The sequence below is a fragment of the Temnothorax americanus genome, unplaced genomic scaffold (genome assembly GCF_048541705.1).
Source record: "Temnothorax americanus isolate GAGA-0224 unplaced genomic scaffold, ASM4854170v1 Scaffold26, whole genome shotgun sequence".
NCBI classification, from domain to species: Eukaryota; Metazoa; Arthropoda; class Insecta; order Hymenoptera; family Formicidae; genus Temnothorax; species Temnothorax americanus.
This window is the reverse complement of record NW_027509401.1, coordinates 1318409-1343799: the sequence shown is the minus strand read 5'-3', so window position 1 is coordinate 1343799 and position 25391 is coordinate 1318409. Positions and strand designations below refer to the sequence as shown.

Here is a 25391-nt window from a genome sequence, read left to right as displayed (position 1 = left end):
TTAATTATCCCATCAGATCGTGTTGAGTCTTTTCGTCGCGGTAATTCTCGACAATCTCGAGCTGGACGAGGACATTAAGAAACTGAAGCAATTGAAATTTCGCGAACAAAGTGCCGAGATAAAGGAAAGCTTGCCGTTTAGATTGAGAATCTTCGAAAAGTTTCCAGACAGTCCACAAATGACGTGTCTTCACAAAGTGCCGTCAGATTTCAATTTACCGAAGGTAAATACATTTGCGAATAATTATCACTAACTCCTTGGTTTACTACTAATTTAATAAATTATAATTATTATTAAAACTTGTATTTTTTTTTACCAAATGTGAAATTTATTTTGATTGTTGTTTTAATAGGATTTAATTTTGTTAAAGAGATAGATTTTCAATGTCTTATACTTTCAAGATTGTAAATGCTTTGTTTTGTTATTCGAATGGATCGAATTAGAGAGTACTCGAGTTATTACTTATCTTTCCTAAGGTGCGCGAGAGCTTTATGCGACAATTCGTGCTTGAAGTGGAGGACGAGGAAAACGAAGGTGCAAAGAGAACTAATGAAACCTTTGACTCGAAAATAGTGTATAGAAAGCAACGCCCGGTGAAAATCTTAAACAATCCACCGAAGGTGAGAAGCGTTGTTACTAATCTGAAGAAAGCGTCCGTTATTTATATCATAAAGTAAGTAAAATATTATTTGCTATTACATCTCACGAAGTTTACGACTTAGATTTTAAGTCTTTCTGCGTCATATAGCGATTCCAACAATCAGAGGCTTCTCTTGGGAGACTCCGCCATGATTCCAGTACCAGGGAAAGGACTTCTGAAACCGCAGGGTACCGTGAGTGGCGCCAAGCAGCTTCGCATCGATCCGAAAAAGTAAGAATAAGATAGATATACTTGTTGATAAATAAAATCTCAAAAGAATTTGGATTTATAAATTTAAAAATTAAAGAAACGGGACAACTTAAAGGTCCATCGGCAATTATTTTCTAAATTATTATTTATATTCACATTTTCTTTAATATCGTAAAGATGGTATCGTAAAGACATCGATTATTTTATGTTTTCTCAATTATTTATCCTATGGTTTTTATTTGCGTATGGCATGACGAAAACAGATCAATCAGAAGAAGTGTCCGAAGTGGATCAATCAAGCTCAAACAGACGTACGAGCATCTCATGGAAAACGGTGACATAGGGGGAATAAACAGAGTCAGTTCGTCGCGTAGTAGGCCGCACGATTTAGACATCAAGTTGCTGCAAGCTAAGAGGCAACAGGCGGAGATGCGAAGGTATCTAGATTACGTCCACGCGCGCGATTTCTAGAGTTTCCATAATCTTACACAAAAAATCTGTTCTTTCTTTTTCCATTCCAGAAATCAACGCGAAGATGATTTGCGAGAGAATCATCCGTTCTTCGACACGCCGTTGTTCGCGGTACCACGCGAAAGTAAATTCCGAAAATATTGCCAGTTGTTTGTCTATGCGAGATACGACGCGAGATTGAAGGATCCTTTGACGGGCAAGGAAAGGAAAGTGCAGTACAAGAGTCTGCAGTAAATATCGCACAATTAAGATATATTGTCCCGTCATGGGCGAAGCAAAGTGACCAACTTGGCGAATTCTGTATCTCTTTCTTTCAGCAATTTCCTCGGTTTAGTGACATATCTCGACTGGGTAATGATATTTATCACGACGTTGTCGTGCATCTCGATGATGTTCGAGACGCCGCGAAAACGCGTGATGGAGACACCGGCGTTGCAGGTCACCGAATACTGCTTCGTTATTTGCATGAGCATCGAACTTGCGTTAAAGATCTTGGCGGACGGTCTGTTCTTCACGCCCAAGGCCTACATCAAGGATGTTGCTTCTGTGTTAGATGTCTTCATTTACATTGTGCGTCTAATATATGTTGGAAATATCAAATTTAACTATAGTACAAAATATTTCATTTAATTCTATATATATATAATGAATTACAGCATCTATATGTGACAAATTGTACGGAATAATTATGACATATAATGATTCTATACATATATATGTAATGTAATAAACGCATGCACATTGTTGCAGGTAAGTCTCGTATTCTTATGTTGGATGCCGAAGAGCGTGCCACCGAATTCTGGAGCGCAGCTACTGATGATATTACGATGCGTCAGACCGCTAAGAATCTTCACCCTTGTACCACACATGAGAAAGGTCGTTTACGAGCTGTGCAGAGGATTCAAGGAAATTCTGCTGGTAAATGCTGTGTTTGCTTTGGAGATTTTAGACACATCATTATTTCTAGAAAGGATCAGTCCGTAAACGACGTGGACATAGCGAAACAATGAATGAATATTTTATCCAGGTATCGACATTACTGTTCCTGCTGATGTTCATGTTCGCGAGTTACGGAGTACAATTATATGGTGGTAGATTAGCAAGATGCAACGATCCCACGATTTTGAAGCGCGAGGAGTGCGTCGGTGTATTTATGAGACGAGTGTTCGTGACAAAGATGAAACTGCGACCGGGAAAGAACGAGAGTTATCCATCCATATTGGTTCCGCGCGTTTGGTAAGCTAAATCATGTAATTCCGGAAAAATTTTCTAATATTAGCTGTACTTTATTATAAACATTTCTAATATAAAGATACCATATATTCGTCGTACTAATTTTATACGTATTTTTCAGGGCTAATCCTAAAAGATTCAATTTTGATAATATTGGCGACGCTATGATGGCTCTGTTCGAAGTGCTTTCTTTCAAAGGCTGGCTTGACGTGCGGGACGTCCTTATTAAGGCTCTTGGACCTGTAAGTAATTATCTTTTCAAAGGGACAAGAATATTATTTCCATCGTATCCGTCAATATCTCATTGCATTCTCTTTTCAGCTTCACTCAATCTATATACACATTTATATTTTCCTCGGTTGCATGATCGGCTTGACATTGTTCGTGGGTGTCGTGATCGCGAATTACTCTGAGAATAAAGGCACCGCTTTGCTCACGGTCGATCAAAGACGATGGTGAGGCGTCGCATATTTGATCAGCGAATGTCGCGATTTCTATCACGATTTACAGATTACGAATTTTTGTTGGGATGTAGGTGCGACTTGAAAAAACGTCTGAAGATTGCCCAACCGCTGCATTTACCACCCAGGCCGGACGGCAAGATGTTCCGCGCTTTCATTTATGACATCACGCAGAACATTTATTTCAAGAGGTTCATCGCCGCAATGGTGCTTATGAATAGCGCCCTTCTGTGCGTTTCTGTAAGTTGAACAAAGTAATTTTTAGATATAGAAATATAAGACCCAATATATATATATATATATATATATATAGATATTTTTCAAGGCCAATCCACTGTCAATAGAATCATGCAACTTTAACGAGCATTGCAAAAACACTATTTCTTTGAATTTGCTTTTAATTAATCTGCCATCTTGCTTCCTGTTCTTTTTTTATCCTGCTCACCCGAAGTGGAGACTCGAGGAGAAACACACGGAAGCTTTGGCTACAGTCTCCACGATTCTGACACTGGTCTTCCTCGTGGAAGTAATCATGAAAATTATTGCTTTTACACCACGTGGCTATTGGCAGTCCAGAAGAAACAGATACGATTTGCTCGTGACAGTCGTGGGCGTTATCTGGATCATCATACACTGCACGATGCAGGTATACTCAAGAATCCTTTACATCGTACCTTTCTTTCGTCTACCACTCGTCGTTCACTCCCACGGTGTCATTTTGTTTTACTATATTGTTTTCAGAACGATCTGTCCTATGTAATTGGATTTATGGTCGTGATCCTGAGATTCTTCACCATCACCGGCAAACACACCACTCTCAAGATGCTGATGTTGACGGTCGGTGTGTCTGTCTGCAAGAGCTTCTTCATCATATTCGGCATGTTTCTCCTTGTCTTCTTCTATGCGTTAGCCGGCACCATAATCTTCGGCACGGTGAAATACGGAGAAGGCATAGGAAGGTGAGAAAAATATCTACGAGATTTTAAGATGTGTAAATATATAGAATACACACGCAATGTTTAATATAGATTTTCCAAAATAATACTAAATTTTTCTTTCACTCTACAATATTTCTTCATCTTGCCCTGCCTCTGCTTGGTATATCAGAAGTAATCTCTTTGCAATCTAGACGCGCTAATTTCGAATCACCGGTTACTGGCGTGGCGATGCTCTTTCGCATAGTGACGGGGGAGGATTGGAACAAAATTATGCACGACTGCATGATACAGCCACCCTATTGCACGCCGGCGGATAATTACTGGGAAACGGACTGCGGCAATTTCCACGCTTCTCTAATTTACTTTTGCACCTTTTACGTCATCATCACTTACATCGTCTTGAATCTTTTAGTGGGTACGTATACGACATACTTGTGCAACAAGGAAGCTTACACGAAATCACGTAGATTACATTAAAAGAGAAATCGCAACAATATATTTTGTAATCAGTTTTCTACAGTGATTTAATACAAGGATTAAAAATCTTTCTTTTCGAACAGCTATTATCATGGAGAACTTTTCCCTATTCTATTCGAATGAAGAGGACGCGTTGTTATCGTACGCCGACATAAGGAACTTCCAGAACACGTGGAACGTCGTTGATAACCATCAGAAAGGTGTTATACCGGTGAAGCGGGTATGGTCTTATCTCGAATCAGAATCCTCGTTATATTGGCAAAACGCAATCTGTAAGGAGCAAATGCTGACGTTAGCGCATTTTAGGTGAAGTTTATCTTGCGGTTGTTGAAGGGCAGATTGGAGACTGATCCGCAAAAGGATCGCCTGCTCTTCAAATACATGTGCTACGAATTGGAACGATTGCACAATGGCGAAGACGTTACCTTTCACGATGTTATTAAGTAAATTCCACAAAACGGATTGTGAATATAATATTAAACATTTAGCAGCTTCTCAAGTAAAATTCTTAGACGCTCAGATTTCTCAGATCTTTGATACGATAAGACGCGCAGAGTTTCTTCTTTTCCCTTTTATACATCATTCGATCTAAAATTTTCACTCATATAAAGGACAATATGAAACCTTTTATAATATTTTGAATTATATTGTCAATACTTTTCTAAATTGAAGAATTTTTTTAGTATGTTATCGTACCGCTCAGTGGACATAAGGAAAGCGCTTCAATTGGAGGAACTTCTTGCACGAGAAGAATTCGAATACATAATCGAAGAGGAAGTCGCTAAGCAAACTATCAGAACTTGGTTACAGGGCTGCTTGAAGAAGATACGAGCGGTGAGGATAATTTGATCTAAAATCGCATTAGGGAAATAATAATCAATTTTCTTTTTGCAGAAACAAAACAATCTTATCGCCGGGCTTCGCGCTACAAATAATGCGGCTATGCTCATTCAAGATATAGAGAAGGGTAAAGAGGAGAAAGGCAAGGAAGTTAGCGTCGATCGTGAGGAGGAGATTGAAACAAAGGTGCGTTTTAACTTACATTTTATTTGCTTCACTACTCGAGCATTTTTACTGTAGAAAAGTGTGAACGCTAAAAATAAATGTAATACTTTTATATTACGATTAAAAAAATAATAATATTTTATATTCCTAAAATATTGCTATGCTAGAATTCGCATCATCACTATGGTTTAAAAATTATATTAACTGATAGGAAAATTCAAGTTATTTTGTTGATTTTCCAACCATTAGGATGTCGAAGCCCCAAAGTATAGGGCCAAGAAACCTATGGTGCTTCCAAGATCGGACAGCATAGGAAGTGCTTCGGGAAGGAAGTACCTAGCACCGACTTTATCGGATCCCGCATCCGTTCGATCCGAGAAGGATAAGATCGCAGCGTCAAAGAAGAGAAATAGCAGACCGCCATGTAAGCTGAATCGATCGTATGGCTTTCGTACGATGTATCGTATTGTCATTTTTATTAGCGCCAAATTATTTCGGATTACTTTTTGCAGCAATGGTGAAAAATAATTTGCACCACTTGACGGAGAATACGGAGCAGAGCAGGCAGCAACGGGAGGCGTTGAGCAACAAAACAACCGCGCCTAAAGTTTCCAGCGTCATGTTGGAGGTTCGAGAATGGTGGAAAGAGCAGTTAGCTTACAGCAGCGAGTCCAGCGAGGACGAACTCTGAACTTTCCGAAATTACGGATCGTGAATAATTACGATCGCAGCAGATTGTGAAGTGGGGATTCCTACTTTTAGCAATTGTAAAAGACGAATTCTTAGCCTAAGAATTTTGCATCCAGCGAGAAGGAAGATCCAGGGAGAAACGTGGAATGTGCCTAATAATTTTAATCACAAGCTCGAGGAACTTTAACGCGTTGAGCTTCGACCGTAATTCGCCACCTTCACTGCTGAGAACTATATTAATATTTTGCTACGCCCAAGGCAGTGTGCACAGAGCGAGCTAAAACGTTCAAATTTTTCGTTATACGTTCCACGAAGCTCATCGTGTTAGAAGAATCGATTTCCTACCGGAAGAGAAAGAGAGAGAGTTACAATTGTCGAAACACGTACATATTCGCGACACATTTCGCATCGAATTCGGAACATCACTGCCGTGTGTCAAACAGATCGCCCATACGAAAATGCTTGAATCCTTGAATATCAGTTTGTTAAAAGATTTCGATGTATGTTTTGATGAATTTTTCCGTACGTCACTCGCGCGTATTTGTCATTCATGCATCGTGTGATTCGGCTATTTTTAAAACGTCATCTCGAGGTAACTACAATCGTATGTAGCAAATTTTGTACGACACGAAGTTAATTATCGCGCGGGTAATAACTAGAGTCGATTATGGTGTTATTAAGGGCAACTGCGAGTACAATTAGCATAGGACGCGATTCGTCGTAGATATTTTTGTCGTGAAGAGGGTACTGATTCTGTGTAAAAAGAAAAAAAAACATTAGGACGTTGCAGATCGTCGATTGTTTCCTCCTTACAGCAAGAATACGTCCCAAAGGCCTGTATCGTAGATCCACGCGATTGATTTGATATCGAACAGTTGTAAAAGTTTTAGCGCGTGACCGTTGATGTTATATTACCTCTGTTATTAATTAATACAGTAACGCTGTTACGGGTGTCGCTTTAGTGACAAAAGAGGGTTGTGCAGTCGAGAGAATTACTTGGCGGAGGGCGTAAGTTATTTTGAAACACGAGTGCGTCGGCTCTCTATATTGTGTATGTTGAACATACGAGAGATAAAAAAAAATGGAGCATTTATATTAAATATACGACTGTCGGAAGTTTTTTGTAACGAGAAGATGTGCGAGTACGTCGTAATAAATTTGTAAGACGAACCTTTAGCGGAACGCGATCGATGTTAGCGCAATAATACGCATACGCACACACGCACGATGAATGTTATGCATATATATATATATATATATATATATATATATTTACAGAAGCGGAAAATGGATTTAGCGTTGTGAGCCGCATTACGTTTACATCACTGTAATGAATGTTGATGATTGTTGCTAGTTTATGTGCCAATGTGTTGTCTTATCGAGTATAGGGCGAATAAATGTTGTTAGATATCATTATTCGTAAACGTGTACAGCTTATTATTATTACTCGATCGCTAGCGTACATTACAAACGGTATAAAAAATATCTCTCTCAAAGACTCGCATAAATTACAAAGAGCATAACTATTCAATGTAGCTATAATAAATGATTTTTTGTTTCTCATAATTTAACATAGTTGCAGCGAGTGATCAGCTTTATTTTATTTGATTAACGGTCTAAAAATATCACTCGCTTTAGTTAGTGAAAACATAATAACGAATTGTAATAATGAAACATTACAAAAACGTTTTATATCAGGAAGATGTAGTCGTCCACAGCCATGATCTGATTTGCGTCCGTCATGGTGATGATAGCGGCATTAATCTCGTCAGGTGTGAAGTTCAGAGAAAGCGTTGTGTTCAGATAATCGATGACTTCTGTCTTCAGAATATTCTGAGCCCTTCGATCTTGGAACAACTTATTAAGCGATGATTTGAAAACCGCGAGTCTAAAATCAGAGAGATATTAGTTCAGAATATATCTTCTACACGACTTTCGTCTCGTTTTCTGGTTTTAACAGGTACAACAGGTTTTAGCAGAATAAAAGTATAAAAATAACACGTCAGAGATATTTAAGGTGCAAAGAAAAAGTCGCGAGGGAAGCTTTCCTTTATTTAATTATTTAATTAACGATCCTGCTATTCCACAAAAAGCATAATTAATTTAACAGTTTATTTTACAGAGGATTATTTACTTCGAGTGAAATTACCTTTCTTGTGTGATCGTCGGCGTCGCTGTCGGCGTCGCTGTCGCTGTCGCGGTTTTGGGAACGGAGGATTCCGCGCCATCGGTCTCCATATGACTGCTGGGCGATTCGTGCGTGGTGCTGGCCTTTTGCGTTTGTGTCCTGGTTATTCTTCTAGTTGCTTGCTCGATATGGTCGTCGTCACTGTCGTATTCGTACGGGTCGACTTCACCTGACTTTTCCGTCGCCCTTTTAGAGCGTTTCGCCTGTCTGCCCTCATCAAAGTCGTCCGCGTTCTCCGATGCGTCGCTATCGTGACGTCGTCGCTTCTTCTTTTCTTTCTCCAACACGCGTTTGAAGTAGGCGAACTGTACGAGTTCTATCGCGGCGAGTGCATCCTCGCTCTCCACGTTCTTCGAAAGTCGCGCTTTCGCATATGCCGTGGATAACCGAATCAACGTTTCCAGAGTTCTCGCGGTCACCGGTTGAGTCTGAAAGTTATTTGAAAAAATGTCAGGCATATACTTGTGTATATATATCTTTTTATACGAGTCTAGAACTTTTCTTCTACTCACCCTCGCAACATCGGATTCCACCATATCCTCCGATCGAAGTTTCGAATATTCCTCCGCGATAACGGCGCTAGCCTCTTCCGTGAGCTTGGGCTTCATGCACCGCGCGATGTGTATGTATTTTCTCATGAACTGTATGGTGAGGATCTGATCGCTGAGAAAGAAATTCGAAAGATAAAATTTCTTTATACGAAATCTTTACGCGATCGGAGCTTGATATCGTCTAAGATTGATTGAATCAAAGCTCACAGATTCAAAATAGCGAAGTATGTTATGATATAATGAAAGAGGATTGCAATGTACTTTTTAGAACGCGTTTGGCCGTGCAGAAGTGGATCGTATTTCTGATAAACTTCGGATTGGGTCTCCTCAGTAGCTACATCATCCGGATTCTTCGTGGTCAACATGTCCAGCTTTGAGCCCAAGCTCAAAGCCTCCCCGTCTTGTTCCAGAGGACTTCTGTATCGATGCATCCGGACAACGTGATCGCTGATTATGTGATCCTGATCTGAATCAATCACGTCCAGCATAACGAAGAGCAGATCGAAACGTGACAGTAGAGAATCCTGTAGCCCGATATTCTCCATAGGAGTTTTGTACTGATCGTACTGAAAGCAGAGGAAAAGAGTTTTCTTTAAATAATATTCATATATTTTTCTTATTTATTATGTATTATACTTTATATATACGAGCAACTGCAATTTTTAATACAGAAACATTTTTGCAAACATTCGAATCCAATTTAAGTATATTTTTTATACACATAGAATTTTATAAGTTTAAATTTTTTCATATTAAAAAGAATTACAATTAGCTTCTTCAAGAGAATCCGAACTTACTCTCCCGTACACAGGATTCGCTGCCGCTAGCACTGAACAACGCGCATTCAGGCTGGCGTGAATGCCCGCCTTCGCGATCGTGATTCTGCCTTGCTCCATCACCTCGTGTATCGCCGTCCTGTCGATGTCCGACATCTTATCGAATTCGTCGATGCAAATGACGCCGCGGTCCGCCAGGACCATCGCGCCCGCTTCCAATCTGCGTTCACCGGTCTCTTGATCGACCGTAACCGCCGCCGTTAAACCAACGCCGGAAGATCCTCTTCCAGTAGTCGGAATTGCTCGTGGAGCGGTACACAACACATAACGTAATAGTTGTGACTTGGCCACCGACGGATCTCCAATTAATAACACGTTTACATCCCTGTAATGTATAAAAAAAATCTGAATTATATCAGAACCATCTTTAGTAAATATTGCGATAGGCAAAAAAAGAGGCAAAACTTCTGCTCCTTGGAGCAGAAAAAATTAAACTATTAAATCTTAAACTTTTTTTATATGTAATTATAAATATATTTTCAATCAAGCCTGTAATTAAGCCTCTAATTTAAGTTTTGAATTGTTAAAATTTAAGCTGTTTAAATTTACTAAAAAATAACTGTTGAATAAGTTACATATCTTTTAATTGAACCACAGATATTGAGAATATTAAAGTTTTTCTTTGAGTATGAAATTATGAAGAACTCCGAAAACTTACCCTCTCAGCCTTGTACCGTTTGGCAAGATCTTCTCTACTCCACCCAAGAGGAGGCACAGAATCGCTTTTTTTATATATTCATGGCCGTGTATGGATGGCGCAAGGGACTTGGCGAGAAGTTCAAAGATATTTTTGCAGGGATTATGCTTCGCCAGTTTCTTGCACATAGCTACATCATCATGGGAGATCGCAAGATTGGCTTCTTTACTGAGTTGCATTATGTTGTTGGCAATTAGGACCGTCCTATACAACGATAATTATTATGACGTGAAGAAGATACAAAAGATGCGACCCAATTAAACTAAGACACGATCTTCGAATCTTGTCTAAAACATACCTGAAAGTTCCAGTTGTGTATCCACCCTGTTTTCCCGGAAGACACCGGTAATTTCCGACGATCTGCACTCGATCTCCAGGCTTGCACAAGTCCACAAGATCGTTATCGCAAATTATATCCACGCTTCGTGGCAACTGACCGGCTGGAGCTTTCTCCGGCATTTCTTGTATGGTGAGCGTTTGATGATCCTTGTAGGTCGACAGACCGAATTCTGTTTCAAGCAGATTGCCATCTTCATCCTGCAACGCGAAAAAAACTCACAGTCTCCAGACTGAACAGCAAACGCTCCTTTATATTTTATTCAAAAATGACAGGAATAATTACAGTAGTCGGATAAATAGCAGAGTGGGGAAAAGCCTCCAAGGAAGTCAGATCTGAATAGGCTCTCTCCAGGACTGTCTTGGTGACGTCGCAATAATGGACGCTCCTCACAATTTTTGGTCTTATCAACGAACCTATAAAAGTATCTTTATTTTAGAAATAATGTTATTCTCATAAATATAAATTGCACAAAACTTAATAAATTTGATATACAAATAGAGATTTACAAAAATCTATTAAAATAAGATTAGACTCTCAGATAAATTCTGCAAGCCTGAGCAGAAGTTAAACTTGACATTTTTCTCCGAGATACTTGCATTTTGTGACGATACCCTCCAGGCACACCAAGTTACCCAGGTAACGAGAGGTGAGCGTTCTCGGTGTGACGTGCTTGTTTCCGAAGCTGCCTTCAAAAGCTACGAAGAATTCCTTGTTGCCCTTGGCGTAATCGATGTCTACACTCGAGATGTATTGATTCAGAGCGTTCTGAAACGCCAGTTGCTCCTCGAAGGAGTTGTTCAACAGACTGCAACACGACCGGTTGTCATAATTATTCCTAACATTTTACAACGTGCGCTGAGAGTCAAAGCAAACCAAATTTATTGTATACCTCGCCGTGCGGGCAGGATTTTTTCTTCTCAAATCGTTGATGTTTACAACCAGTCTGTACTTCTCTTCCTGAATCATATTTTTAACCATTGTGGCGTATATGCCTTGGTCCTCCTGCAAGATTAACAAGCACGAGAATGTCATGGAAGCGTCAAGCAAATGCAAAATATAAAATGCAAATATTACGGCACGGGAGTGACATTTAAATCCTCTGTAACGCCATGTGACTTTGACGTCAGGTACTCATCTAAATATCTATATTTTTTAAAGTCTCAAGGATTTAATAAATATTTTCCTGTCTTCCCCACGAACAAGAGAGATCCGACTATGGAGAATTAAAGGCCAAGTAAACATTGACAATAAGAAAAATTCTGGCGATGCCTACCACGTCGTCCAGGAAGTCGACATATTCGCGCGTTATCTGCTCCAGGTTCTGATCGATTTCCGTATCCATCTCCGCGGCGGGTGATCAACACTTGTCACGCTGTAAACTCTATATAAAATAATCGTGAGAGGAGCTCTGAAAGCCACCCTCTGCCACTTGCGCGGGAAAACGTGCACGTGCACGTGAGGCCAAACCAGAGACAGAGAGAAACCTGAGAGAGGCCATCTCGGATCTCGGCCTGTAGCCGGATTGGCCTCTCTCCTGGTTTCTCTCTGGCCAAACCGTCGCTCGACGCTCGGAAAGACCCCATCAGCAGGTCCACGTGCTCGTCCTAGGGTAGGGACTGAGACTCACCCTCAGGTTTCTCGGACTGCCAACAGTCAACAGTGCCAAACGTTTTTTTAGAAATGGCGACGGCATGTTTTGATTTCGGTGTGTGAGAGGTTAGAGAGGTTAGTTCAAGTCGCCCGGTTCACCAGGTTGAGCCTTGTTTTAAAATCCGTTCGTGGAACGTCACGCCGAGGGAAATACACGATGGCGCAAAGCAGACTGGAGAAAATCGGCACGATATACACCAGGTGAGCCCGCATTCTCCTGTCAGAATGTTAGAAATTAAGTTACCGGTTGTACATACGGAAACGCTGCGGAAAGAAATCGCCGACGTTCTATTAATTTATTTCGAATTGATTGGAGAATCTTTTTGGACGTGAAGATTCGGATTAAATTGCTTACGTATCGCGCGTCATCTTTTCTAGAAGTTAAATTTTTTAAAAATCTGCTGGTTTCAACATCTCATAATAATGACTGTACGTTACTGCATAATGGAATGCGTGTTTCAGAATTGCCTCGTTATTGAAAGGCAAAGGTCTGAAAGAGGAAGACACGCCGTTGTGGGTGGCGGTGTACGAGGCTTTTCCACCGAAATATGAACCTAGATACGACAGACGGCTGCCAAAGAAACCTGTCGGGCCAATCTTTTATGAGGAGGACCTTATTCGAGCGTAAGACATGTCTTAACATGTTCAATAACATATTTATATATTGTGCTGTGTAAATACTATTAAGCAACATTTCCCGCTGCAGAAGGTTCCACAGAGATCAGAGCTTCATACCGGCTACCAATTTGGCGAACGAAAATGTAAAATCCGCAACGCAAAACTTCCTGTCCATGTACGAAACGATAAAAAAGGTATGCACACACACACACAGTTGCTTAATATATTGATTAAATTAATTTTTCAATAACGCTAACGATATACTTGATCGGTAGCAGGAAGGATTGTCGGAAGATGGCGCGTATGAGCGAGCGATGAAACGATACACTTCTGAGAGGCAGATGAAAATGGAGTCGAAAGAAAATGAATTATCTAAAGACACTTGAGTGACTAGAAAAAATATTTTTCTATCGTAAGTTCTGTTGTAAATAAAGATCTCGTTATTTAAAATCTTATCCTGATATATCAATGTTAATTGCATTCATACGTTGTTGCGGAACTGGATAGATGTAATGACTTAACGAGTCTCTTAACTCAACAACGGTGTTTATATTTCGTTACAATCAAAACATTAAATAACAATGAGTTCCTGCAAAGTTATAACTTACGTCGATGAGTACGAGATGAGAAGACCATAGTAATCTTCACGTGACGAGTAAACGTGAATGTACAATGATGCACTTAACGTTTAGAGATCAGTCGCGTAGAATTCTCAATCGCGATAATTACGTATCGTCGCAGTAGTTTACGTTTTGTTGCAACATTAATCATCCGCCATATTCCAAGGCATACTTAATAATAATTGAATAGGGCGATACGTAATTTCTAGCTCTTTTACAACAGTCGTATTAGAAAAAAAGAGGATACAAGCTGCGTATATCACTGTGGTTTCGCTTCGCGCGCTGCAGGTACGAGTATAATTAAAAAAATAAATATAAAACGCGCTATATATATAAACTAAAAATATTGCATCGCTGCACCGAACGCGCCGGTTCGAGAGTAACGATCAAAAGTGCGCATGTCACATATTGAAAATACTCTCAGCCTGATCATATTACATTTCTTAATAAATATCCATTTAGCTCTTTAAATGCCGTTTCTCGTTTAAATGCGTTACGGGTGAATTAAATGTGCAAGTTGTATTACATCGTTATCTTCTATTTTCATTATACTGCTACAAGAGCTAATAAAAATCCCGAACGCTTAGCATGAAAAGGAACAAATATCTGGCAAGCAAAATAAAATTTCTAGCAAATATCTTCAGCATATCCTGAAGAATTTCTTGTCGATGAGCGTAAAGAAACAAATATCTCGGCAAGCAAAATAAAATTTCTAGCAAATATCCTGAAGAATTTCTTGTCGATAAGCGCAATTAAAGAGCGTCATAATTGAAAAAAAAAATATATATATAAGTTTTGTGACAATATTTTACGTTCTCTCTTTCGCTGAGTATTTCATATCACATCGATTACTTTTTGGGATACACTGATCGTTCCCGTGTAATTAAATCGTGGATCGAAATTTAATGATTTTATTGAGCAAGACGCTTCTGTGTGTGTAAGTGTGGTCTTGTATGTTCCTAGTGTTACGTTGTAGTAAATTAATGCTAATCTATTTATACATCGAGTCCCACAACCTTTGGTTCGATTAGACTTAATATTTGTAAAACTCGCAGTACGGCTCGAAAGATATTACTTTGGACGTGATGTAACTGAATCGTAGAGAAAGATATGCGAGTATGGTTTAGAAATCGTATTTCTATATATCGACTCAAGATTACGACGTTAGCGTCAGCAGTAAAACTTATCGAAATCTTAACACTAACGGTATTATAAAAGGTAATTGATGGTGCTAAAAATAGTTCTTTGATATCTAAAACAGCTCAGTTAATATCAGTTGAGGATATTCGAAAAATGTTTTCCTTCCCCTTTATCCCATGTTTTGCAGTGACGAAAAACAGATTGCATTAATATTCCTCTCCCCTTCCGTTATATAAATACTTAAATAGCGTGACTCTCATAGAGTCCGATTATACTTATGCAAGCGAAAACGTACAATACCGTTAGACTATTTGCTTATGACTTAGTTTTATACAAAATAAGAATGTTTCTCTTTTGGTAATGCTGTAACTTGGACGAACGAAAGAACATCAGCTTACAGCCTGTGATGCATTATTACAGGGTGCTCATTAATAAGCGTGCCTGCGGGAGCGCTATGAGACCAGCAACGTCATTCTCTTTTCCAATGTTTACGAATTATTTCCCGTAAGCCCGCTTATTAGCGTAATCAACATCCCTTACATGCTAGGTACTATAATATTGGACGTATAAGATTCACTGAGCCTACATATTGCTCCATTGAACTTTGCACCACTTAAGCACTTCCGGTATTATACTGCCAAAGAAGAGTATCCTGCGGTTCCATCACAATGAACTTTCATCACTCTTCGAAATTTTGTCATATTGAATTATAACACCTGGTATATTGGCACCGAATCTTATATTACAACGAAAACTTCTTTTCACCAGCATTTATTGAAAGGACACTGAGCCAAACTAGGTCCAGCTTCTCACTGCGCATTCAGCTTTAAATGTAACTTACTTGTGTGTATCGTTATCGTTATCTTTGTATAAGTCAGACGGATCGCGTGTAACGCTAAAAAAAAAAAACTGTTGCTAAATGCACCTGAGAATGTGGATCTTACGATCGCCGGGGGAATCAAGCTGCCGACCAGTTCTCCGATCGCCACAGCAGGGTGTACATGCCGTGCCTGAGCTCCTCGTTCTCCAAAGTCTTCAGCGGGAAGTCGGTGTACCGCGTGATCAGGCTGCGATATCCCTGGCCGACGGTCGCCAGCACCGTCTTCCTCTTGTCGGCGGACTTGAGAGACACGATCTGACAGACTTTGCCCTCAAACGGCCGGAACACGGTGACGGGACGTAGGGTGCCGCACTCGGCAACAACGATGCAGCCCCAGGTGGTGCCGATATACAACTGACCATCGCTGGCCTCGAGCGCGGTCACCTGGCACTTCTCCGTCGATAGGTTTTCCTCGATGGCGATGGACTTGAGGCTCTCGGAGCACGGCACCAACTTAGACATATCGAGCTTATTGACGATTTGCCGGCTGTCGACGTCCCACTGGTACACCACGCAGCCCGGATACGTGTACGAGAAAACAAAGCTCTCGGTCGCCGCGCCGATCAGGTATGTGGCAAAGAGATTCCTCATTGCGGCGTCGTTGGCAGCCCCGGTGCAGTGAGACAGCTGCGTTGTGTCAATTAGATTGCCATCCTTCAACGTGTAAACGGATATCCGGCCATAGCTCTGACCAGCCCAGAGCTCCAGGACGCGTCTCTTCCGGCAGACCGCGGCAAGCGAATAGGTCTTGACATCGGCACCTTGGCGCGTCGTTTCCGTGCCAGCGCTGCCGCCGGTGACCTCCGTCTTCCTCATCTGCGTGAACGAGTTGGACAGCAAAAAGATTCGGCCGCTGTGCAAGGCTATGGCAAACTGCTTCAGCTGCTCCAGATGGATCAGCCCGACCACCTTTGACTCCCTGCTGTGATCCGCTTCCAGACTGTAACTGGCCACGCAGCCGAAGTTGCCGCACAGATAAACGTGCACCTGGCCGGCGTTGTCGCCGATCCAGATATAGCCGTCCACGCCGCACATGGCATACGGTATCACCGGCGTCTCGATGCGCACGTGGCGCAGCCAGCCTTTCTGGGTGCCCAGCAGCATGTCCACCTCGCCGTTATTGTGTCCGAACCAGATCTCGTCGCCGTTGAGATTGTCCGTCGCGTCGTTCTGCCCGCTGTTACCGCAATTGGTCATGGCGACCGCCGTCACTTGCGTGCGTTCCGTCAACAGGGTGACGTCTATCAGATGCGTGAACTCGGGCGCGGAGGCGATCGAGACGATCTGACTGGCGGTCGGCCGATCCTTCGGGTTCTGCGCCCAGCATATCACCATCAAATCGAGCGCGTAGCATGGATGGAAAGTCTCACGGTACACGATCGGTGGTCTACCGCCCTCCAGGATGCATTCCTTCACCGCCTCGTGGCCCTCGAACGGTTGGCGCAGCGTGATAAGCTCGTAGATGAACATGCCAAACGAGAACGAGTCCACCTTCTCCGTGTACTCCTCCTCGCCGTTGTATCTGATGATCTCAGGCGCCATGAAGCCCTCTGTGCCACCGAAACCCTTCGCTCCCGTAGGCAGCGTCAGTCTCGAGATACCGTAATCGGCGACTTTGACGTGCACCGGGTCTGGATTCGCCTGAAACGGCAACGGCATCTGCCACACCAGCACATTTTCTGATTTGAGATCGCGGTAAATAACGTGCTGTTGATGTAGGTACTCCACCGCCTTGGCGACCTGAAGGATTATCGCCTGAAGCGTGTAGGGATCCAGCTTAGCCCCGGAGCGACGATAGTTCTTCAGGACGGCGTCCAGCGCACCCTGAGGCGCTAAATCCAGCACGAGAGCTAAAGGACTGACGACTATACCGATCAGCGGCACGATATTGGCGTGCCTGAGCGTTAGCAAAATATTGAGCTCTTGACGCGCCATGCAATACGCCTTGCAGGCATACTGCAACGGGTCACGGTCCCACTTGCTCTGTGACGCCTTGTACGCGAGGATCGCCGACTGCGTGGAGTTCGGGCCCGGCGAGACTGGTTGCAACATCTTGATGGCCACGTCGGCGCGAACGTGCGTGCCGGGCAGTCGGCAGTTACCGCGAAAGACGAAGCCGAAGGCACCGCGACCCAGCAACTTGCCTCGCTTCAAGTCCTCCGACTTGATCAGATGCTTGGCACCCAAATCCATGAAGATGATGTCTGGCGCGACGTGCGACAGTGGGATCTCCGAATGCCTCGGGCAGCTGATAGGTTTATTGCTGTACGCCGCCAATATGCATTCCTCCACCATCCAGGAATACGCAAGAGTGTTTTCGGAATGCGAGAAACTCTGCTGTTTCGACATGTCTGGATGCCCCTCGAGCGACGGCATTCTGCTGGACGTCAGACTGTCGTAACCGACGCCACTGTCGCCGTCGGACTTGTAACTGTCCTGGCTCTGTCTCTCGGTACGATTTACGGTGCAGTACTTCTGAATATCCTCGATCAACCGGCCGTCGCTGTCGCTCGACTCGCCGTCACCGTTCTCAGTGTTGCCGAGCAAACAGCGCGGACACGGTATCAACCTTGTAACCAGTAATTTACCCTCCGACGTGTGGACGAAACGTGTGCCCAGTGTAGGATACCAGTCTTCCAGCAGGATGTCGATGTGATCAACGATCAGTGCCATTAACTGCGGTATGCTTTCCGGCCGTGGCTCCACCACAATCGCTTGGTAGCCCATCGGCTCCTCGTCCACGGAATCGGACATGATGGGCTGTTTGATCACCAGAGTGTCTACCGGGAACCAAATCTCTAAGATAGCAGAATTCTTCAAGTCCACCGTGCACCAAATACCATCTTGTTTCAACTTGAACTTAAACTGCCTGTAATCATACGGTGAATTTTTCAGATTATAACATACTTCCTTCAAACGTAGCAATGTGATGCCCGAGTATCGCAGCTCGATCCCCGTCTGCCAGAGCACCCACTCAGCCTGTAGATCCAATAGACTAGCGAAAATGTTGTCGTCGACGAAGTCCTTGAACGGCACCAGGAACGACATGACGATATCAACGATGGTGTCGTCCGCGAGGATGCGAGTGATCAGTCGGGACCAAAAGCCGCTGGGGAAATACGACATGAGCAACAATCTAGTAACGGAACAGTCGGGTTGTGATCTCGATGTGAGCACGCATTCAACGTTATTTTTATTGTCACTAGTTGGTGCACCCAGGCACGCAAACATGGGCGATGTAATCTTCTTCGCACGTACGTGCCAGCCGCGCGTCTTCACCGGTACCTTGATGATCTGATTATTGCGCAGAACATCCTCTTCGGTCGGTAAGAGGGACGGTATCAACAGCGTACGGCAGTCCCATGTCAAAGCAACCTCGAATTTGTTGAGTAAACTAACAATATAGCCCTGGGTGTCGATCGATGATATCGTAGAGGACTTAAATACATGTTGGATATCGTCCAGTTTCATTATACCTGATCTGGCGAACGGATTGATCTCCCGTATGGTGACTACGTGGGCCAGCATGTCGCAGAGCCATTGCGGATCTAAGAAATAGAGATCTTTCAAAGTGGCGTCGTCATAATGCAAGATTATACCGTTCTCGTGAAGGAACAACGTCGCCTGATGTAACTCGGCGGGGTCTCTGAAGGATCTATGTAATTTTTGAAGCTCGTTATTGACGGCTGCGTAATATTGGTCGGCCTTTAGCACCGGGTCCAGGCCAGATAGCTTTCTGTCGTGCGCCAGTTGGATTACTACGTCTTCCAGTGCTAGGTAACTCGCCGGAACTTTTTGCTCCAGCAATAGTTCCTTGCTGCCAGGCGATCTCAAGCTAAAGACAACGTCGTAGACAAGGTTGCACAGCATCTTGATGTTGTGACGTGTCTTGCAGCTCACCTCGATCGTCTCCATGACTTTGGGTAGACCGCACTTCTCGGCATCGACAACGTTGATGAATTTATCGCGTATGTACTGTTGCAGACCCTCGCTATGCTCATAGGAAACGTCGTAATGCGTGCCGACGATGATAACCGGGGAGTTGGGCGCTCTGCTCTGAATGTTCACCAGCCACTGAAAGATCTCGGAGACGCCTTTGAAGCCGTCTGTGATCCGCCACACGACCAGATACAGACTGCGCTTCGATAGGAAATACTGATGCGTCGCGTAGTACTCGCGCTGACCGCCGAAGTCCCAGGTTCTGAAGTAGACTGGCCCGTGGGATGATTGTCCGCGTACTTTCTTCTCGTAAATCCAGTCGCCGATGTCCACCCCCACGGTCGAGATGGTCGTACCCTTGGCGGTCTTCGCGTTGATATTCTTGTTGCCCATCCGCTTGGCCCAGTGTTCGGATGCCTTCTTCTTGTTCGGCACTTCACCCTCCTGCCGTAATTGCTCCAGCAGACTTGTCTTGCCGATCCCCTGAATACCGACGATCATCAGTTTCATGCGCGCGTACGCCTTTGCGTCCTCCAAGATAGACTTCAGATAACCGATCACGTCCATCGTCTTGTATTTCTTCGACTCGATCATCGACTTGAGCGGCTCCTGCAATCGGCAACCCTGCGTGTTCAAATTCCACAGACGACCCAGCAGACCCATCTGTGGCGGCAGCTCGACGATCTCGTAGTTGCCGCTGATGTTCAGCACCGACAGATTGTTCAGCTCGTAGATGTTTTGCGGTATCTCGCGCAGTTGATTATTGCTGATGTCCAACATACTGACATTAGGAAAGAGCAAGTACAGTTTTGATCCGGGATGTCCAATCTTCGAGTCTCTATCCGAATCCCCACGTTCTTCCTCCAAACACGGCATCTCGCCGTCGTCGCACGACGTCAGCTGGATGCGATTCAGCAAATTGTTCGCCAGTATCAGGGTGCGCAGGTTCTCCAATCGTAGATGCCGCCTATGCACGCACACCGACTGCAATACGATATCACGCATCGACGCGGGTGTCTGCCTGTTGCTGGGCACAATACCCGGCGACTGTGCGTTGACAGCCGGACAGTAGCAGGCCGTATTCGCTTGCTCCATGCTGTCGGAACTGTCGACCTGCGGCAGACTGGGCCATCGTGAGATCTGATTGTTTGACAGGTCCAGCTGTTTCAGACTCGCCGGATACGAGGTAATGTGGCTCATCGAGCGCAGCGAATTGTACGCCATGTTCAGCCGCACCAGGCTCACCGCCAAACACGGTAGCGCCACGGGGATGCTGTTGAAGAGATTATGCGCCAGATTCAACGACGCTAGCACCGACTTGTTGCCATTCTCCGTGTCGTCGGTCATCCTCTCTGATACTTGAACCGAGCTGGTCCACACGTGTGGCCGTTCCATTTCGATCACCTGCGCGTTCGCGATCTTCGTGAACGAGTCGAATTCCATGGACTCTATTCGCGGTATAACAGCTAATCCGCGGAAGGTAGTGCCGTTCTGCTGCGCTTCGTCACCTCGTTGCGGCTTCCTCAGGATGTTCTGCGACGCCTGGCTAGGCAGATCGCGCAGCAGATTGAACGATGCGTTCAGTTCCTTCAGTTTGGGCGCGCGCCACAGATTCTGCGGCAGACACTGCAGCTTGTTATTGGACACGTCCATGATCTCGAGTGCCGGTAAGTTCATGATGAATTCCGGCAGCTGCTCCAGTCGATTGTCTTGCAGGTACATCTCCTCTAGAACCGGGCACAGCTTATCCTTCGGATTCTTCGAGTCGGCCGTGAGGGTGTCGATCTTGTTCTGTGCCATGTTGAGGTACCGCAGGCTCTGCAAATAGAACATGACGGACGGTACGGTAGTGATGGAGTTGTGGGAGATATCGATTCGCGTGATGGCGTACAACACCAGGTCATTGTTTTTCGGGCTCAGTTTCTTGTTAACGTGCAATACTGCGTCGATCAACCACTGCAGCCGGATCTGCGAGAGACGACACTGCTGGTTGTGCCAATTGATCATCGTGGGTGTCTTCGGGAACAGAGCGGAATAGGTGACGTGGCCGAAGGATGACAGAGCGGAGAAGTGCGAACTCTGCGTGCACTCGGTCATCGCTTTCTTGTTGATCTTGTACTCGGAGTCCGGATACGCCTTAATCGACAATAGTTTCGCGGTCAACGCCTCGTCGCGATTCTGCGCAGCAATCTTAAGCGCCTTGCACTCGTTGTCGACAGCGCCGTGCTTCAACAGTAGGTCCGCGATCTTCACATCGCGATTCTGACACGCAATCGTTAATACGTTCGAGTAACTACCGTCGGGATCGCTCTGATCGTAGGGGACTTTGACAGGCAGCTCGAGATTGGCGCCTGCCTGAAGAAGAGAGTTCACCACCTCAGTATGTCTGCCCCTGACAGCCGCGTGCAACGCCGTTTCGCTGCCGTTGTTGCAGTAGAGATCCAGATTCACCGGATATATCATTTTGTCGTCCTTCTTGTCCGTGGGCGCCTTGCTACGAAAATTCAGCGACGACATCAGCCTCTGAATACCGCTGGAGATCTTGCGCTTCGATACCGGAAGTTGCTGCGCGCCGCTCACGCCATCCTCCTCTTTGGTCGTCCTCACCTTCACCCGGTAACTCAGGAGCAGCTCGACGCACTTGACATTGCCCAGGATACCAGCTATGTAGAGCGCGTGTTGGCCAGTGACGTCCTGCGCGTTAATGTCGAACGGTAAATCGTACTCGAATTCGCCGGACGGATCCTTGTAGCGTTGGTAGACGTGCTGCGGATACTCAAACTTGAGCAACGCATCGATCACCAGGTGATGGCCGTTTATTGTCGCCGCATGAATCGGTAACCAGCGCTCCACCGTGAACTGTTGCGTCTGCTTAGGAAAGTGCCGGAGCAACAACTCGACGATCTCCAGCTTGCCGTGATAACACGCTACGTAGAGCGGACAGTACTTGGTTACCGGATGGCTCCTGCAGTCAGCGCCGTGGTCCAGCAGCAGCCGAACGATGTCCTTGTGACCGCTCTCGCAGGCGACGAAAAGCAGCGTGTTGGCGCCGTTCGGCGCCATGTTCACCACGCATTCCAGATCGGTCGACAGACCCTGGATGATGTTCCGGGTAGCCACGGTATCACCCTGAATACAAGCCGCGCGTAAGGAAGCGTGGGTCGCCTGTTTCGCGAGCTCGTACTTCTCGGCCGCCGCTTTCAGAAGGTGGATGCAGGAATCGTGGTTGCCCTTCTCGGCGACGTCGAGAGGCTTCAGGCAGTCGTCATCGCGAATCATGAGATCCGCGTCGAAGTTCAGCAGCTTCTCCACGTTGCCGGCGTGGCCGTGCTCCGCGCAAACGTGCAGCGGCGTCCGATGGTGACCGCGGGGGCCGCAGGTGACGTTCGGGTCGGCTCCGGCAGTCAGCAAAACGTCCAGGCAACGGGAGTTATCCGTGATCGCGGCTGCGTGCATCGGTGTCCTGCCCCACGAGTCCTTGCTGTTGATATACTGGGCGTGCTCGCCGCGCAGCAGGTCCTCCAGCAGCTCAGCGTTATCCCAGAGCGCGGCCTGGTGCAGCAACCGGCCCGGGAAGTCCTCATCAATCGGCGTATAGTCCTCCATCGCGAAACCTGCGAGATACGTCGCACTCGAGAATCTGTTCGACAGCGAAAAATGCAACAATTGAAAAGCTCACTCTTCAGAATTCTTTTACATTCGTTAAAAGAAAAATAAGGATTGGAACAATCTTTCTTCTCCTTCAAATATGAAATTATGCAATTTAAAAAAATATAATTTAGTACGGTTTGGAAATAAGCTCTTCAGTTTTCTCCTCAATTTTTTTTCCTTTCGTTATTAGCCAATTAAATTACTCAACATTACCGACATTATCTTTTTATTGTACGGTTATTATTTATTATATAGTTTATATACAGCACGCTATCGTTAATGAAAGAATCTTTTAGTGAAAGAAAGTTTATTCCATATATTCACATAGATTAACAAATATTGGACGAAAACAGTTGTTTGCGATCCTATATATAAATAACGAGAGTAGAGACGGATTTCTCCAATTAAGATCTATAGATTAGTAGTTATTAATGTAATTAGAAATGTACCTACAAATCTTGTTTATGACCCCGTTACATGGCTGCTATCGCTAATGCCATTTCTCTCGGTTTCATCATCCTCTCCGGAGTGCATTCTGCAAACGCATTGAATATAAGTTGAATATAAATCGAATAAATTGAATGTAAATCGAGCTGCCAATTTACAAATATCAATTCTCTTATAAACATTACACGACGCTTACCTCGCTAACACGCCGCAGATCAATGCACCGTAGCCGAACCGCGTCGCTCGAGTAATTTAAATCCGGACTCACGTCGCGTCGGCTCGATGAGGCTTCGCGAGAGCTGTAATGCAAGCGGAACACTCATTTATTTAATTTGTTGCAATTACAAAACGAGCAACTTCGAGAAATTTTCGTGCGCACTAGCGCAAAAACTAATCGCTCTTCTATAAAAAAAAAAAAATTCTTTGTTGTTCAATTAAAAAGAAAAGTAACAATGTCACGTGTAAATGAGAGAGTTTACCGGTTTGACGATTCAGACAATAGATCTGACGAGTAAACAAACAAAAATGTCCCACTTTAGAAAAATGAAATAAATCTTTATAGTTATAGGTCGAGAAATTTTCGCGCGCTAGTAAAACACTTCGATACGTAAACAAAAAAAAAAGTAAAAGAAACCTCGATACTCGAAAAAACAGCCGATTCGTTGTTTCAATAATAAAGCAAATTGTCAGTCGCGCAAAAGCTAAATGTCAGAATCGATCTCTCTGCAAAAACAATCCTTCACTGTTTAATTAAAAGCGAAAGTAAATGTCAGTAAATAACAGAGAGCTTATCGGTTCAACGATCGGAACAAAACTTTATAGTTATAAATCGTTCGACAAAAGAAAAGCGGGTTTTGATAAATGCGGGCTGTCATTTCTCGGCTCTCGCACACGCTCGCGATTCTCTCTCCCGAGCGCGTGTCGCACATTCGCGGCAGGGGGAGGGGGAGGGGGAAGAGCTGTCACGACAGTTTTCTAACCTTCATGTTTAATTGCTCGTGAATCCAGGGGGGGCGAGGGAGCGAGGGGAAAACGGTTATGAAAGCGATAGAGCGTCGCGATCAAGCGAACGTGAAACTCCAGCGTCCAATAAATCGAAATCAAGTAGACAATAAAAAAAAAAACTCCCACGCGTTCTCGCGTCGTGAAAATCGGAGCGCCGCTTTCTGCCTGCGAAGTGGGATGGTGGACGGCTCGTCATCGTGACGGCGCGCAAAAAAATCTGCGAATCAGCTGACGAGCCGCGCGGCGTCGATTAATTCGGCGGCCAGGTTCCTCCCCCCCGGGGGGGAATTTCTCGGCGAATCTTCCCGAAGTACCTCGACGCCGCGGTTCATTTACCTTTATCATTTGACGCGCGAGCCGGTGGTCGCGTCTCGGGGAAATCAGCGACGGCGAAGCGTCGTCCGCTCGCGCGCGTTTTCCACGGGGACCAGGGGATCGCGGTCACATCGCGATCGAGCCGGGGTCTGCGGGTCCAGGTGACACTCGTGAAGAGACATTCCCTGTCCACGCGCCGCTGACAGCCTCCGAAAACCGCGAACAGAACGGCGAACAAAATGTAACCGAACGGAACTGTCAGTCAGATGTCAGACTACTTGGGACAGCTTGGACTACGTCGCGCAACGGCGCGCACCGAAACACCGAAGCCCGAGGGTAGATATGCTCGCCTTTTATTTAGGAATCCATCCACTAGCGCCTGCATGTGC

At 44.5% G+C, this 25391-nt stretch overlaps 4 protein-coding genes across 11 annotated transcripts in view; 2 read left to right on the top strand and 2 right to left on the bottom strand.

The window, feature by feature from the left end:
- The window catches only part of Na (sodium leak channel non-selective protein na), an 11375-nt gene extending 3834 nt beyond the window's left edge, over positions 1–7541 (top strand). For 2 of the 4 annotated variants that reach the window (XM_077409183.1, XM_077409186.1), the window contains 20 exons: positions 17–223; positions 477–673; positions 731–871; positions 1114–1287; positions 1372–1551; positions 1639–1891; positions 2072–2239; positions 2349–2557; positions 2676–2796; positions 2876–3009; positions 3090–3255; positions 3467–3661; positions 3757–3974; positions 4145–4368; positions 4514–4650; positions 4737–4873; positions 5114–5264; positions 5325–5456; positions 5685–5859; positions 5948–7541. In XM_077409183.1, the coding sequence (XP_077265309.1) occupies positions 17–223; positions 477–673; positions 731–871; positions 1114–1287; positions 1372–1551; positions 1639–1891; positions 2072–2239; positions 2349–2557; positions 2676–2796; positions 2876–3009; positions 3090–3255; positions 3467–3661; positions 3757–3974; positions 4145–4368; positions 4514–4650; positions 4737–4873; positions 5114–5264; positions 5325–5456; positions 5685–5859; positions 5948–6126 (3498 nt within the window). In that variant the 3' untranslated portion in view covers positions 6127–7541. Of the gene's footprint in view, positions 1–16; positions 224–476; positions 674–730; positions 872–1113; positions 1288–1371; positions 1552–1638; positions 1892–2071; positions 2240–2348; positions 2558–2675; positions 2797–2875; positions 3010–3089; positions 3256–3466; positions 3662–3756; positions 3975–4144; positions 4369–4513; positions 4651–4736; positions 4895–5113; positions 5265–5324; positions 5457–5684; positions 5860–5947 lie in introns of those variants that run through there. The other 2 variants (XM_077409184.1, XM_077409185.1) reach the window with 2 other exon arrangements.
- Mcm3 (minichromosome maintenance 3) lies at positions 7360–15667 on the bottom strand. 2 transcript variants are annotated; one of them, XM_077409199.1, is made up of 12 exons: positions 13614–15666; positions 12011–12118; positions 11627–11739; positions 11334–11542; positions 11020–11150; positions 10696–10934; positions 10359–10601; positions 9662–10025; positions 9126–9430; positions 8826–8976; positions 8275–8741; positions 7360–8013 (listed from the first exon to the last, which is right to left on the bottom strand). In XM_077409199.1, exons 2-12 carry the CDS (start codon positions 12077–12079, stop codon positions 7815–7817), a joined length of 2490 nt encoding a protein of 829 aa, XP_077265325.1. In that variant the 5' UTR covers positions 12080–12118; positions 13614–15666; the 3' UTR covers positions 7360–7814. The 2 variants fall into 2 exon arrangements, with proteins under 2 accessions (XP_077265325.1, XP_077265326.1); XM_077409200.1 differs by lacking the exon at positions 12011–12118 and having other exon boundaries at positions 13614–15667.
- Mrps23 (mitochondrial ribosomal protein S23) lies at positions 12383–13460 on the top strand. 2 transcript variants are annotated; one of them, XM_077409217.1, is made up of 4 exons: positions 12383–12588; positions 12850–13011; positions 13094–13199; positions 13284–13460. In XM_077409217.1, the coding sequence occupies exons 1-4, from the start codon at positions 12545–12547 to the stop codon at positions 13389–13391; spliced, it is 420 nt and encodes a 139-aa protein (XP_077265343.1). In that variant the 5' UTR covers positions 12383–12544; the 3' UTR covers positions 13392–13460. The 2 variants fall into 2 exon arrangements, with proteins under 2 accessions (XP_077265343.1, XP_077265342.1); XM_077409216.1 differs by having other exon boundaries at positions 12384–12588; positions 13281–13460.
- Lrrk (Leucine-rich repeat kinase) lies at positions 13535–25391 on the bottom strand. Of its 3 annotated transcripts, none has more exons than XM_077409181.1 (4): positions 25024–25391; positions 23879–23981; positions 23685–23770; positions 13535–23224 (listed from the first exon to the last, which is right to left on the bottom strand). In XM_077409181.1, the coding sequence occupies exon 4, from the start codon at positions 23188–23190 to the stop codon at positions 15724–15726; it is 7467 nt and encodes a 2488-aa protein (XP_077265307.1). In that variant the 5' UTR covers positions 23191–23224; positions 23685–23770; positions 23879–23981; positions 25024–25391; the 3' UTR covers positions 13535–15723. The 3 variants fall into 3 exon arrangements, with proteins under 3 accessions (XP_077265307.1, XP_077265306.1, XP_077265308.1); XM_077409180.1 differs by having other exon boundaries at positions 23689–23770; XM_077409182.1 differs by having other exon boundaries at positions 13535–23198; positions 23689–23770.

Coding starts and splice junctions, on each gene's coding strand:
- Mcm3 (XM_077409199.1), bottom strand. CDS start 12,079: ATGGATACGGAAATCGATCAGAACCTGGAGCAGATAACGCGCGAATAT. Junction 11,740..12,010: donor TCGACTTCCTGGACGACGTG/GTAGGCATCGCC, acceptor TTAATCTTGCAG/GAGGACCAAGGCATATACGC. Junction 10,602..10,695: donor TACACAACTGGAACTTTCAG/GTATGTTTTAGA, acceptor ATCGTTGTATAG/GACGGTCCTAATTGCCAACA.
- Mrps23 (XM_077409216.1), top strand. CDS start 12,545: ATGGCGCAAAGCAGACTGGAGAAAATCGGCACGATATACACCAG. Junction 12,589..12,849: donor ATCGGCACGATATACACCAG/GTGAGCCCGCAT, acceptor TGCGTGTTTCAG/AATTGCCTCGTTATTGAAAG. Junction 13,200..13,280: donor TGTACGAAACGATAAAAAAG/GTATGCACACAC, acceptor CTTGATCGGTAG/CAGGAAGGATTGTCGGAAGA.
- Lrrk (XM_077409181.1), bottom strand. CDS start 23,190: ATGGAGGACTATACGCCGATTGATGAGGACTTCCCGGGCCGGTTGCTG.